Source organism: Plectropomus leopardus, chromosome 9, assembly GCF_026936395.1.
Source record: "Plectropomus leopardus strain MGB_pleo_1.0 chromosome 9, ASM2693639v1, whole genome shotgun sequence".
In the NCBI taxonomy this organism is placed as follows: Eukaryota; Metazoa; Chordata; class Actinopteri; order Perciformes; family Serranidae; genus Plectropomus; species Plectropomus leopardus.
In genome coordinates this window covers 19,469,524-19,484,565 of record NC_142184.1, presented here as the reverse complement: position 1 = coordinate 19,484,565, position 15,042 = coordinate 19,469,524, and the positions used below count along the sequence as shown (strand labels likewise).

General features: G+C 42.6%; 2 protein-coding genes across 3 annotated transcripts in view; one reads left to right on the top strand and one right to left on the bottom strand.

Moving 5' to 3' along the window:
* Nucleotides 1-122: 122 nt before the first annotated feature.
* nr1d4a (nuclear receptor subfamily 1, group D, member 4a) lies at nt 123-14,641 on the bottom strand. 2 transcript variants are annotated; one of them, XM_042491319.2, is made up of 8 exons: nt 13,977-14,641; nt 5,916-6,218; nt 5,735-5,823; nt 5,232-5,376; nt 2,376-2,962; nt 2,087-2,272; nt 1,734-1,944; nt 123-1,606 (listed from the first exon to the last, which is right to left on the bottom strand). In XM_042491319.2, exons 1-8 carry the CDS (start codon nt 13,999-14,001, stop codon nt 1,410-1,412), a joined length of 1,743 nt encoding a protein of 580 aa, XP_042347253.2. In that variant the 5' UTR covers nt 14,002-14,641; the 3' UTR covers nt 123-1,409. The 2 variants fall into 2 exon arrangements, with proteins under 2 accessions (XP_042347253.2, XP_087938281.1); XM_088082155.1 differs by lacking the exon at nt 13,977-14,641 and adding an exon at nt 7,898-8,006.
* Nucleotides 1,740-15,042, top strand: part of rarga (retinoic acid receptor gamma a) — a 65,519-nt gene continuing 52,216 nt past the window's right edge. The window contains exon 1 of the mRNA XM_042491321.2: nt 1,740-1,869. The gene's annotated coding sequence lies outside the window, so the exon portion shown is untranslated. The remainder of the gene's footprint in view (nt 1,870-15,042) is intronic.

Below are 15,042 nucleotides of genomic sequence, written 5' to 3'. Positions count from 1 at the left end.
CTTAAAATTATACTTAAGTACACTGCATGTGTAAATGCACTTCATTACTTTCCACTATTGGTCCTGACTACATGGTCTTTTCTACATTTTACCTGAATGGAAATAAAAGAATGACACAGAGGTAGAGTAATACATAATTTTAACTTTATATCATCATATCATTTCTATTTAGGAAGAAAGATTTACAAAATGTACAAGATGTGCTCAATCAGCCAAAATCAAACAAGCAGACAGTGAGAAGACCAATCAAATACGATCTCTCACCCAAAAATATCTCTTGTGTTTGTATGACAAACATTGGGGGCAGAGGAAGGGTGCATGTGGAGTGAGTGCTGGTGATTTCAGGGATTATGCTGGTTGGTTGGTTACATCATCTGATAGCAGGAAGTGCATCCAAGACATCTGAGAATCCCTACTACATATTCTCCTGTGCAAAGCCCCCTTGGCATGGCCAAACCCCCACCTATTACAGGAAGGTCAGTACATTCTTCTTACCACCGAATTCGTCCGATCTGTCACATCAGTTCAGTCACCGATACATAGACATTAGGATAACATAATATTTACAGCAACAAAAATAAAGGAACTACAAAACCCAACATGCATGGGGCATCTCCATCAGTCCAGATGTCGACGATATAGTGACACAGACACAATGTTTTTGTGAAATAATATAAAATGCCGTTAACTTATGAAGTTGGCATATTCAAACCCAAGGTGTGCCAAATGTTTTATGGAATCGAATCAACAATAGTAAGAGACATAATGCATCCTATTGTGTACAAGTGACACATTAAAATAGTGGTCTCATTCCAGTACAGATGGTATGTTTGTGAAACAGTGATACACAATTACCTTAATATTTCAGGTTCTGCTATGTATTATATACAGGTTCCCTTTCTCTTAAACACAGACTGACAGAGTCAATCATCACTAATGGTCCCTAAGTATAATAACTGTCTTTCAGCTGCTGCTTAGTGATGGCCTGTTGATACTGTACGGCTTAAGGAATAAACAGAAGTGACCTGGCATTTATTCAGTACAATGGATATAATGAGCAAGTGCACAAATGATTTGTCCAAAAGGGTTACGCTAAATCTACATGGTAATTTATTTTTATCGGAACGTCTGTCAAGAGGTGTTGAGGTTTATGTGTATACATGAGTTTGTATGTGTGTGTTTATCCGTCCCAAAACATAGCATGAAGATCAATAGTGAGTCAAAAATATGTTCGCTACTGCCCTCGTTCATCCCAAAAAACACTCCTCAGATTGCACCACTCCTTTTCTCAATTTTCAAGGAAGTCCTCTCCTTGGAAGATGATATCTGTGCAGGTGTGTGTGTTTGTGTACTGTATATTTTTATGTAAAACAGTTTGTGTCTGTGTGCTCTTTGAACATGCGGCCTGCTCAAGGGTCGATCCGAAAGGCCAACAGTTTGTCGGAGTGCAGATTGTTGAGGGTGCGCAGGTCCGGCAGGCGCAAGAGGAGTTTGGGGAAGAGGGCGGAGTCATCTGGGCGACGGCGAGTAATCAGTGACCGCAGGGCACGGATAAGACCCTCCTGTAGCTGTTCCACAGCCCGCATGTCTGAGATGCCAGAGCGATCTGAGGAGCACAGAGGATGTCAGTGTAAGTGTTTGAAAGACACAGTTACTACATAATTGGGTCATTCACAGTCACCGCTCTGCAGCTTTTGTCACTGTTTTCCTACTCATCAGTTTGCCTCTCTCACCTGCAGAGACCAGCACCACAGCCATAAAAAGGGCCATCTCATCAGGCTCAAGCCCCAGGGAGCCCAACTTCTCGCTGAACTCAAACATCGCATCCAGCAGAGAGCCCATGCCCAAGGCCCGCAGGGTGGACAGGGGGTAAGTTTGGCCATTTAGGAAGGTCACTGTACGCTCCTCAGCATTGAACAAGGTGCAGAACCTCACCATCAGAACCTAAACACACATGAAGCAGAAAAAAACACACAGAGGTAAGTTTGAGACATATGCGTAAAAAAATTAATACATACGGACTCACAAATAAGAAGATACATATTTTACATATTTTAAATAAATCATCTGAAATGTGTGTAATTACCTGGAAGGTGCCTGATTTGAGCAGCATGACCTGGTCTTGTTGGCTAAGCTCTTGAAATCCTGGGATGCCCTTGGCAAACTCTACCACCTCCTTGACTGCAGGAGTGAAACACTGCGAGAAGGATTCCCATATCTCCTGACTTGTGCGCTCCGCCCCTGATACAGGCCACGCATTGAGAGGACAGGCCTTAGAGGAAGACAAAAAACATAGAAAAAAAATCATAAGTTGATGGTCAGAGAAAATATACCACAAGAACTTTGATCTAATGATGTATGCTTCCTGCACTTACCAGCACTTTAGCCCCTGGAGCTAATTTCCATGGGCAGGACGGCTGGTTCTGGGTATTTCCTGCATTGCGGAAACTGTTTTGATTGGCGGAGCTTCCCCTTTGAGAGGTTGTACTGTTGGATTGATCCTGATTCTGATTTGTTGACACTAGGTAGGTGTAGCGATTGTTGTCCACATTGTGGAATGTATGTTGGTTGTCATTAGGGGCAGCTGGGCAGAGGGGGGTAGAAGCAACAGGGCACGACTGATAGCTCTGGGCAGGGGTGGGATGAGAGGAGACTTGGGTGAAACTGGCATCCTGAGAAAAGGGACATGTGTTGTTGTTGTTGGTGGTGGTGGGGATGTTAGCCCTCTTGGCTGCTCTCTCCTGGCTGTTGTTGTTGCTGCTGGTGAAAATGTCGCGGTAGGCTCTGGAGATGGCTCCAATGGCCTCCTTTGAGTTGCCATCTTCTGGGCTGCTGAGAGTGTCCCTCACTGAAGATGAGTCCATGTCCATGGCAGCCGACTCATTTAGGCTGTTCATGTAGCTCTGCATCTCGTCCAGAAGTCGCTGCTTCTCTCTCTTGGGGATGCGGCCAAAACGCACAGCTGGGGAAGACAAAAGCAGAGAGGACAGATCAGCTCTCAGTCATTGTGACAGCGTTGATAGCCTGTATATGCTGGACACGATTTGTGCTCTATGTTTTCAGAGTTTGTTTTTCACCTGGATAAAATGCTCTCTGAAATTACACAAAATTATAAAGATGCAAATGACAAATTTAAATGACACCCAAGATAAAATGAAATTCTTTAAGATCAAGAGGCAGGTGCATCCTCCCTACTAACTGATACTGTTACTCAGGTGTCTATACATTTAAGCTAAGCATGGTGACAGTAACCTATCCAACCTCTTTATACATGTGTATACATTGAAAGCACGAAGTAACCTAGAGTGTTGAATGATTTCAAGGAGAATCACGCAAGTTATGAGATGAAACTTCCCTCTCGTCACCCGTATCCCCCTCCCCCTTCCCACAGTAACCATCAGCTGGAGAGTCTATTTATAGACCCCCTGCTACCATCTGCCTCATCCTCTCCTCTATCCACCCCTGTCTCCTTCCTCTCCTGCTCCCTGCCTCCTTTTGTAAGTAGGGCAGTGGGGCAACGTGAGCGTGATGTCACTGGTACTAAGATCGTGAGAGGGAGAAGGATGAGAGAGGTGGGCTCGAAGCACATAAGTGAGTTATGGAGACAGGAGTGAGAACATGACAAGGAGTGACATGTGAGACCGCAATGCATGGAAAGTGAGAGTGTATGCGTGCAAGGTAGAGTTAGATGAGGCAGAGGAGTTAAGCAAGTACATTTTCATAGACTTTTGCAAGTACGGCATATCTGAATCTTTTTTTGAAAGTGTAGCAGGAAAAACTGTGTAGCAATGCACTGTTTATTCCTGTATGTTAAACAGAGGCACTTTAAATGAAAACATAAAGCCACTGTGTCTGGTCAAGCAATATGCATAGCAGTCATTGCTATGTTTATCAAATATACAGTAATCTGTTCATTGCCAGCAGGTTGCCTTGATGAGAACGGGGCCAATAATGTGCCATGAGATTAATCCCTTTCATCACAGTTAAAAAGAAGCAAATGCCGACTAGTGAGCCGGCGCTCTAAAAATGATGCTCTGGTTAGAGGAAGAAAAGTGTGCCATCATGCCAACGGACTTAATAATTTGCCTATATTGCAGAGCCAAAGTCACACAGCTGCCTAGTGTGAAATCAGGGTGTACTATTTATTGTGGGCTGCAGGCAGTTGCATGCGGTTTTCCTGTTTTCGTAATGATTGAGGCAGAGCAAAAAGGGGTTTCTAGGTTGTGGTCCTGAACGCTTTCGAAAATCTCCTCTAAAAGGGGCGACCTGACTGTTTGTTCTCTCATTGAGTTGTATTTTGCCACCCTATTTTCTGTGTGCACCAGAAGTGTCGAGCACATGCAGAAATAACACTAACCTGTTTACTAGATTAGGCAATGCAGGGTACTGGAGGGTGGAGATAAGCAAAAACCATACTGAGAAGAAGAAGGCAGGAAAAGTAAACCAAGTAGGTCATGATGTATGCATACACTATAAAGGCCCAATTCTGTATTGTTTTTCTAGGTCAGCCCAGCTATTTTCTTAATCCACACTGATAGGTGATCAATCAATGTTCAGCTATCAGAACTAAAACTAGGTGATGTGAGCATCACGCTTGATAAAATTGGTCACAACAAAAGGCTGATTTCTGCACCCTTTGCTTAATTGTTGCCCCATCCCTCATTAATTGCAGTGTGATGTTCTATGCGTGTACACAAGGTAATCAAGTTGACCCTGTTCCAATTTCCTAAAATAATTCTTGTGTTTTCTGCAGTTTTCCAGATGATAGATAGCTTCGGGGACTTCAAGGCTCCTCTTCTCATAAATCATTGTCTGAGGGGGAGACGCAAGAGAGCTGAGGGAACATGGTGGGTGCATGGATGGGGAGGGGCTGTGCTAAACAAGAGCATGGAGTATTGTGGGAGGATGCTGCAAAGGGCATGAGAAAGACACCTAGAAACTTAAGAGAGTGGTACAAGGCCAGATGGTAATCTTTGGCGGTGCAGTGACACAGTGGAAGGGAAAGGCAGGTGCAGGTCTGCTGATAAAGTGAGTGACTGAGCTACTGGCACGATGACCTCAAAAGACTTTCCGCATTACATTTTTCACACAGACCTACATATTAGCACCGTGCCTCTTTCAGGCCGCCCATTTCCCTGCTGCTTTGGCTAATCAGAGCACTGTGGCATTCTGGCAGAGCTGCATGAGGGCCTCTCTTGTTAAAAAGGAAAAAATGTGTCAGGATGTCTCACCATCTCTTGACATGCCAACGGAGAGGCATTTCTTGAAGCGGCAGTGCTGGCACCGGTTGCGGTTCATGCGCATGATGAGACAGTTCTCGTTCTTCACGCACATCTTGTAGTTGATGTTCTGCTGGATGCTGCGGCGGAAAAAACCCTGAAACAAACAAAAACTATCACATGAAACTGGTGCACCAAAGAGCAACACATTGCTGCAGTGTTGTCAGAAATATTGATTTATAGTTATGTAGCAATTCAGATATTTTAAACAGTTTCAATGCTCATTTTCTAAGGTTTTGATACACCAGTATCAGCTGCAGTTTCTCATTCTCTCTAATTGCTAATGTCTGCTACAGGCAATTTGCTGTTCTCTGCTACTAACCAAGAAAAGACATGTTGTCAGTGTCATGTTACAACATTGGTACATTTGTGTGTTAATAGAAAGACATATATGCCATCAGTGTCGATTTTTCTCCACGGTATCAAAAATGTTCACTTCACTTCAGGTTCCTTACCTTGCAACCCTCACATGCATGCACTCCATAGTGGAAACCAGATGCAATGTCCCCACACACTTTGCAAAGCAGGACCATTCCTCCAGTCTCTGTGGAAGTGTAAACAGACATTTAGAGAAGCTGCAAAAACTTTGATCAAGATAAAAATCTTCATGCATATTGGCAGTGAAGAAACACTAACTTGTGAAAGTTCCCGTGAACCCGCATGGCCTCTTTCCTGCGATGGGGTGTGCATATGTATGCTGTGGAGTGGCTGCCGCTGGGGGGGCATTGTAGACTTCTGGGAACTGAAATACCAGCTTGGAGGATGATGGGGTGGTGCATCCACCTGCCCGGTGTTTCAATGCCCCAATCTCTGTGAAGGTAACTTCTTCTGGAGACGAGGGCTGGGAGTGTGAAGAAGGGGACTGTGTCTGGTACCCGCTGGAGGGGCTACCGGGGCTGGGGCTGGAACTGGCCGAAGATCCTGCATACAGGATGACCCCTGTTGACATGGGACAGAAGGAAGAGAAATTTGATCTCTGAGCTGAGATTTTGGGGTCAGGTGATTTCAAATTTACTTCAGCCTCCTCATAAAAAGGTTACAGTAGGAGTGGCCAGATGGGGCCACTTAAATCTTAGGGTGACACAAAAACAAATGCCATAACTGAATTTTAAAAGTTCTGTTATGCTGCTGAAGTATAACGCTGGTTGAAAACTATGTAAAGTTATGGAATCGCATACTGATATATTTTGTTTTTGTTTTTATAATTTTAAAGTTAATATTACTAATTATCTGATGTGCATAAACTAATACTGGTACAGTTAACATTTTGAGTTCCACTTTATTTCTTTATTAATTATGTTATACATGTGAGGCCATTCATTATTCTTAAAAAGGACTGGTTAGGAGCAAGCCCTCTCAAGTTTAGGGATGACTCATGGATACCCATAGAACCCATTTCAATTCAAATATCTTGAGATGAGAGTTGGAGTGACCCCTTTAAAAATGACCATGTCAGTTTTTCCTTCACCAAAATGTAGCCAAATTTTAGAGCATTATTTAGCTCCCTATGCTGGCATTGTTGGTACCAATAGATGCCTTAGATTATGTAATTACAGAAAATACCACTTTCTTCACACTTTCTTCAAAAATGAGTACTACGGCCTCTTAACCCTTTGAAAACTGGAGAGAAATCACTTTTTCTTGTGCAGCTCTCAAATGCTTTTCACGAGTATTAAACCTTTGCTATTTCTTTTAAAATCATGGGAGAAAAAACAAATAGAGACGATGTGAGAAATCTTCCACAAACTGCAAGAAATTAGTAGATTTTTAAAAAAAAATTTTTTTTTTTTTAATTCAAAAAGCTAGGGGAAAATGTCTCGGGAAAGGGGGGAAAAAAACTATTTTCATAATTATCATAATCACATATTTAAAATTATAGTACAGAATTTAAAAAAAAAAAGTCATTTTAGGCACTTTATCAAGTCATTTACTTGTGTGTTTGTTTTGTACTTTTAAAAAATGTCTTCAAATTTTCAGGTAATTTTGGTACTTTTTTTTTCTAATTTCTTGTTAATCTTTGTGTCATTTCTTCTGTTGTTGCTCATTGCCTTCTTCCCATGTTTTTGAAAGAAATCAAGTCAATTGCCCTGCACCCCCCTTAGGGTCGCCACAGTACTGATAATAACTCGTTGGCTGAATATACATTGTACCATGAATCGAAGTTGGCCATCCATATTTCCTTAAAACCCGTTGAGCTACTGTACATATTTGGATGTGATGTAATGTTGCGTAAATTCTGGGCAGCAGTGAACAGCTCTGACAATTTGCTGCGTCGTTGCCTCATCCTGAGTGCAATAGGCGTAATGTTGCGTTCAAGCGGATAAAGTGGGCGCTAAAAATACTGCTGGTAGCACAGCAACAAAGCAGGCAACCTTCCAGTAGAGCCTCCAAGAAAGCTGTTTTTATGTTAATAATCCCTGCGTCGTGCTAATGCATTCATATAGGAACCGTGTAAACATGGAGAGTGTTTTTTGTTGTTCGGCCGTGGTTGTTTCTGAAGTTTCGCTTTCCTCGCGTCCCCTCTCTCTCTCTCTCTCTCTCTCTCTCTCTCTCTCACTCTCGCTCTCTCGCTCGCACTTCTAGTCATGCGTTGTGGATGAGCTGAGACACGGCCTCACGTGTCTGCGGGGTCTGCTGCCTCCTCCGCTCCAATAATAGCCTCGCTCCCCTGGCACCGTGCCCAGCGCCAGCTAACAGCACGACACCTGACCGCCGCCTCACATGCATGGACTCCTGACACGGTTACTGCCCGAACCAAATCCGCAGTCTCGTGTTGAAATACACAACAATCTCAAGTCAGATCTGTGTTTACAAACACACGCTGACTTGGAAGCTCCCTGGGCATGAGGTGGCACCAAAGTCTCAGCGACTGCTGTTCGTGCGCCACCGACAGTTGGAGAATGTGAGTCACGTTTTTGCAAAGGATAAATCTCAACTGTATGGGCCGGGCTGGTGTAATGGTATACTAACAACTAAGTGTACAGTAGAGTCCAGCAGAGAGACATTTAGAGTGACAAACTATATGCAAATTCAGCTCAAAATAATATAAACAAGTATGGCGTCCATTTAAAACTTCATTTATGATTGGCTTGCACATGCAACTGAGAAATGTCCAACATTCAAATGACTTCCAACATCCAAACATGCAACTCAGCCTTGCATATGGAAATGCAGAAGTGCAGTAGGCCTGTCTGTGTTGATGTGTGTTGCCCTCTGCTGCACAAGGTATTTGTTTTAGCTCCAATGTTTTGATAATCCCTCGCGCAGCACGTGTTGCTGGTTTGTTGACTCATGCCAGAGCCATAGACAGACGCAGCAGACAGGCAGGCCTGAGCCTCACCTCTGCCTGAGCTTACATGCAGACAGCCACTGCCCAACCCCCACCCCACCCAAACACATTGCATGTCCACCTGAAGACTCACATGTACAGTAAGTGTTTATGAATGACCTCTAGAGCCACTGTGCTGTAAAGACTGTCAATTAACAAACCATTTTTACAGTCTGCTTTCAAGCAGTGCTGGGCGGAAACTACACTGTAAAACCTGACAAGTTGAATATTACTTTTTTTTTTTTTAAAGGAAACCAATTCCCTTGAAAAATATATTGGTCTTAATTTATGTTTACTTTATATCTAATTGTTAAGTTTACTGAGATGTTTATTTAAATCAATCTTTTTAAGTTTTAGGTACTTCGTAAACCAAGTTTTCGGTGCCATATATCTGCATTCTTCTGGTTGAAAAATAGACATATTTATATGTTCTTAAACATGTTAACAAAACAGAACTTGCAGATCTCCTAACTTCATCATTGGCAAAATCATCTTTGCCATGATCAAGTTAAGTCAGACAAACTTAATTTACTGAAGTTTCCAACACTTAGAAAGAACAAGGTGATTTCTCGTCACTTTTAAGTTGCAAAAACTTAACAGAAGTAAGTGCGTATGGCTACATTTCAAGTAAAGATAACAATTAGACATAAAGTTAACATAAAATAAGATTAATAGTTATATTTACTTTTTGTTTCCAAAATTATTTTAACTGTGATCAACTTGCCAGATTTTACAGTGCAGCTCTTGGATGTATACTATAAAACCTGCATGTATCAAGTGCCATAGTTGAAAGGCTAATACAATTTAAATGTAAACAACGCAGGCTCCCTTCCTCTTTGTACATTTAATGCTATACAGCAATGAATGCTGACTATGCTTAAAGAAGGCAGTAGTCATCTGGCCTCAGTCCTTAACATGGTTGAGGGAAAACAGCATGATGTTGTTGAGTATATTTTTAGTGCAAACATCACAGGACATTTAATTATCCACAATAATAGATTAAAAACAGAATTGATGTCCATATGTCCAAATTGAACTGTTACGAATGCATTCGTTTATTTCAAATGACATGAAATTCCTTTCTCAATGCCCATGTTAAGCTCAGCCAACCCGTGCAAACACTAATCTGCCTGGGACTGGAGGCAGGCAGAGAAACGTGAGCAGTGAGCTTCACACAGGCACAGCAGCTCCTCTCCTCTCCTCTCTGTTTCTCTCTTGTCCTTTATCTCTTACTTTCACCCGCTCAGTTTATAATGCAGCACATGGAGAGACAGCCACATATAGGAGGGATAGCTTAGGCGACCATAGTGTTTATTTGCCCTTGTGGTGTTAAGTTTTAAGCATGGCATATGGTTTGCTTCCTTGGAGGGATGCAGCGTTTATTATGCTATAACATAAAATTATGTTGGATATAGGCGATGGCCAATAAAAAAGATTTGTGCTACTGAGTGTGGCCAATCTGTGAGCACTACTTGGATGTTTGCAGTTGACTTCATTAACTCAGGCTTGTGTAAGTAGGTCAATATCACAGGAACTTGATAGAATTGTATGTGCCTGCAGCATCTCTCCAAACTGATGCTGCACCACACACACTTTCTCATTCAGTTACACCAGGGGGGGAACTGTGTAAGGGGATCACAGTTGTGATTTATTAACACCAGGATATGATTTGAAATCTTTAGCCTGATATCCTGGGGTTAAGGTTCGATTTAGGGTGACTTAAATTGCTTCATGTCTTACTGGCACGCGCTCTGTCAAACAGGGATTGAAAAACATCCTTTTTCAGGATTGTGCGATTTTATCAGCTACTTGGATGCAGCCTCTCAGTGTTTCTAATCCGCTATCTGTTTCAGCATCGTTCAGAGAGGCAGAGGATGAGAGGAGAGATGTTATATTTAACAGCAGAGTCACGTTCCAGCTGAAACACACCCTAAGCGGATGTGTGCCCTGAACCGATGAGTTGGGGACAGATGTTGCAGAGTCAAAATCGAGTCAGCTTCTGCAGCACTGTGAGCTGATTCAAAGGGGGGGGGGGCTTCAATACGAGCAAAAGGCGCATGAGGCGGGAAAACGTGACGAGTGAGAAAAAAGTTAATGCATGGAATCGCTGACCCACTGACCAAGCTCACCATCACCGCAGGCGGCATCAGCAGCACAGAAGCGTCCGTGAGAGCGGGGAAGCGGCGGGAGGAGGGCCCGGGTATCTCACGCGTCGCACGCGGCTCTGCGAGGGAAGCCACGTGAGGAGGCTTTTGACGGAGCTTTCACTGGGAAGACATGAAGCTGCGCTGCAGCCAGGAGCCAGAGCTTCTACAGCCCGCCAGGGGCTTATAATTAAAGTGCCAAATTAAATAGCGCAGCATGTTATGCGGCCGGGTGGTCTGACTGAGCACCAGCAGCAGCACCGCCTGCACTGTCAGCCAGGGGGTGCATCTAGTTTAGAGACCGCATCAGAAGTATCAGTTTATGGCCAGGCCCAAGTTTATATTGAGGAAATGCATATGATAATAACATGCATCTATAGGCTAATGTAAAATCACTTTATTGACCAGTTTAATACACCTTGGTAGTTTTACTTATTAAAAAAAACAAACAAACTCCATTGATAATAATATTAGCCTACTTTTAAATATTGTAGAATAGGGGAGAACGGGTTCAGTTGTACCACTTGGTTTCTTTCATATAAAGACTGGTGTTGTCAGTACGCCCTGCATTGCACGTCCAAAAATGACACTCATATTTTTGTGGGCTCACAAGTTTAGTTTTAGAGGGGCAGGACATTTACTTCATTATGTACCAGAATGCTCCCCCTCGTTTCATATGTATGTCCCCCAATAATTGTGGTGCTTTTCAATTCTCTCTCCAATGCACCAATACCTGGATGTGCAAATATCACCATTTAAACAGATTAATTAAACCACCCCCTCGTATTAGCTAGAACATGTTATTTCTGGAGGGTTTCTTAGGCAAATATCGGTCCAGACTTGTACTTTTTTCCCCCTGGATGTTTTTCTTATTCAAATAAAACCTGGAACCAAAGTACAGATGGTTTCTGATTGAGGAATTTAAATCAGAGTTTTACATATGCTCTGAATAATACAGAAAACCTCCCCCAGAGATCTGTCGGAGAAGGTTATTAGTGACTGAGAACATACAGTGCATAAAGTTATGTGGCCAGGGGAAAGTCAATTGCTCAGACGTTATCATATGAGCATCATTTGACAGTTAAATGTAATCTAGTTATAGCGCAACTGAGCAAATTAGTATTAGTCTCAAGAAACAGTAAATTACAGCTACTGTAAGTTACAGCTGACTGCCACATCAAAGTACAGTGGGCCCCTCACATGAGGCCAAGGATGCACAAGTTTTATAAAAATATTGATGTAGGCAAATGCATATTGCATGTTTAAAAGTTGGGAAGTATATTCAAATATTACTTTAACTATTTTATTACGGAAATTTAAGGCTTTATAAACTTTTATGATTGAGCTCCCATACATTATGCTTATAAGAGGGAGGAACACATGATAGGCTGGTTGTTATAACACTGTGTATATCCATATATCATCAACACAGATAGGCCTACTGCACTTTATCCATGGTTTCCACATGCAAGGCTGAACTGCATAAATGGGGGATGCTGGAAATAATGTGAATGTTGGGAAATTTCTCAGTTGCATGTGCAAGCCAATTATGAATGAAGTTTGAATTTGGAGCCATATTCGTTTAGATTATTTTGAACTTAATTTGCATATAGTTTGTATATCTCCTCTATTTGGATCAACCCCCCTACCAACTCATTTCTGCAGGTGAAATGGGGGCTCTGTGTCAACACACACACACACACACACACACTCATACACAATCTAATGCGATCTGCTAGACTTTATGAGCCACACAGCCCACCACTGCAGCCATATTTTTTGCCAAGTTATGATGATGTTTATGAGCTTTGTTTAGATCACAGCATTGACCTCATGAGTGAAATGAAGTCATGTGCATTCCAATAACTTATTGAAACATTAAAGGTCAGTGAAACCAGTTCAAGGTGCCCACTTATACTTAGATCTGGAAAAGGAGGAAAACATTACAAGGACTACCATATAAATAGAAAAAAGCAATTATTTTAACTGTAAAACTTACCCCCCCCCCCAAAAAAAAACGGCAACAATGAAATAAAAGGCTTGCCAACTTGCCCCACCACAACACCAAACATCAAACACCATCCCAGAAACCCAGCATGCAGGCTTCATGTTTATCGGCTGACTAATACTACAGCTATTATACATGACTGATCATTTAACAGCCTTGCTTGTTCCCAGACAAACATTGGATTGCTTTATCAACATAAATAGAGTCATAACTCGGTGAGTGGGTTCAGTGCTGCCCTCAGGTTAGAGTAACATGTTGATGGTACACAGGGTGCGCCCATCACCTGTGCTGGAACGTGACTGTCGCTGTTGTAAATGATTCACCGTCAATTAGGAGAGCAGGAAGCGTGTGCACCTTTGGCTGACCTCGAGAAAGCGCAGCCTAATGCCACTTAACGGATGGAAGTCCTGTGGTTATCAGCGTTTGTGCTGCAGGCACTACAGCGATGGCCTTGATTATAAAGACAAACACGCCCTTTCACGCCCCCCCCCCTTGAGACGATAGTGCGCAGTTAAAGTTCTGGCTCTGAAAAATTATGATTACAGTGACAGCCAGTGTACAGTAGCTCCACGTGAGTTTGTTTTCATGGAGAGAACAGGAAGGAACCAGCCTCACTACAACCATATGGCGCAGCTTGCACTCTAGGCGCAGTGTTTTGACATTTTAACGTAGCACAGCAACTTTTTTGACAAGTTTGCGTAAAAGTCTCAATGCAACATCGCAATTTTATTAAACTAATGAACAAGTTGACGTGGTTAAATGCGCATAAGCCAAATTCCTATAAACCAATACTTTGCATGCAAAAATGACATTTCATGCATCAACGCGTGTTGATGCATCCAAGAACTCACACAAAGGTCGCACATATAATTGCCGAAGATGTACAGAAATACAATTATGCACGCACAATTGCCAGTTATGCACATAAATGCATATCGTGTTTTGCACAATAGGTCAAAATCAGTAGAAAATAAATGATGGAAATGCCACTTTGCGTTAAATTAGTGAACTATCTCTCACATTTAAATAAAAGTTATATTAAATTTCAGGTTTAAGTTGAGTCAGACAGCTAAATAGTTGCCCCCTGTTGACTGTTGGCAATAACAAGAATGAAAACCTTAAACAACAATCTGTTAATCAATTGTGACTTCTAATAATTAGCATTGCTATTATAATGGAGCTGTTGCTGCATGTCAAAATATTAAAATTAGTCTTACCTCCACCACCTGGGCTGTTGTCCATGTCTCTTGTTGATGTCAGTCACTTGAAGATAAACGTCCGTTAAGTGTCACTAGACTGGAGCAAAAGTCTTTTGAAGATAGGTGAGGAAGTCAATAAACAGCTTTGCGTAAAACACCTGCCCCATGGAGCGCACAAATGGGAAGAAGTGATGGAAATGTGTCCCGTACGCGTAAAGTTGCTTCCCGGTAAATTGTAGACAGGTGTCTCTGTTAGTGCTCAGTTCTGCTCTGACAGAGGTGAGTTGTACAGGCTGGTCCTCCTCTCAAGGATACCTGGGTGCCTTCTGAGCTCAGGATACTGCACCTCGGCTCGAGCGCGTGTGATGTTGCACGAGCGGAGATTAAAAGATTCTCATGAATTCCAAGAAAGTAGAGTCAGCAAATCCGTGAACGGAGTGACGGACCTGACATACACACCCACTGATACAAACACCCACATCAATCACGTTTGCAGGTGAGTTAGAAATGTGACCGCCTTTCCGTTCGCTCAACTTGTGTTGTGTCTGTTTGTGTGGGATTTGGCTCACTCTTTGTATCTCGCGGAGTCCCCTCACTCCCTCTCTCTCCTTCACGCTTTTGTGCATTTTCATTGGCGGGGATCTGGGGCTGAGGGGAGTTTGATGCGCTTATTCGACCGTGGTATGTGTTCAGTAAAGCCACGCTACATGTGCGCGCTGCATGTGCCGGGGAGAGCGCTGCCCTACTGATACACATTTTATGCAAAATACAGAGCGTGTGGTGCGCGGGGATGGAGAGATTGGAGGATGAAGCACATGGACAATAGGCGTGGCTCACCGTGACTGCTTGTTCTCTGACAAGCAGCACTGCAAACGGATGGTAAACACTGAGACATGCCAAACATTGACATGCCAAATAACGAGCAAGTGTCAACTTTAAAGCCCATGTGCCAAAGGAAACTGTAGATGCGCAACTAAACCTATGTCATGCCAAAAAAAGCTGCTGATAGCCATAGTGCAAACATTCAACTTCGCAAAAAATAAAGATTTTTTTTATTGAAATGTAAATCCTATTTGATAATTTC

Bases quoted from the DNA above. Each gene is read 5' to 3' on its own strand.
- nr1d4a (XM_088082155.1), bottom strand. From the start codon at position 8,006: ATGCATGTGAGGCGGCGGTCAGGTGTCGTGCTGTTAGCTGGCGCTGGG. The intron at 5,377-5,734 runs GTAAGGAACCTG...TGTTTGTTTCAG, and splicing joins ATGCATGTGAGGGTTGCAAG to GGTTTTTTCCGCCGCAGCAT. The intron at 1,607-1,733 runs GTGAGAGAGGCA...TGTGCTCCTCAG, and splicing joins TGTGGTGCTGGTCTCTGCAG to ATCGCTCTGGCATCTCAGAC.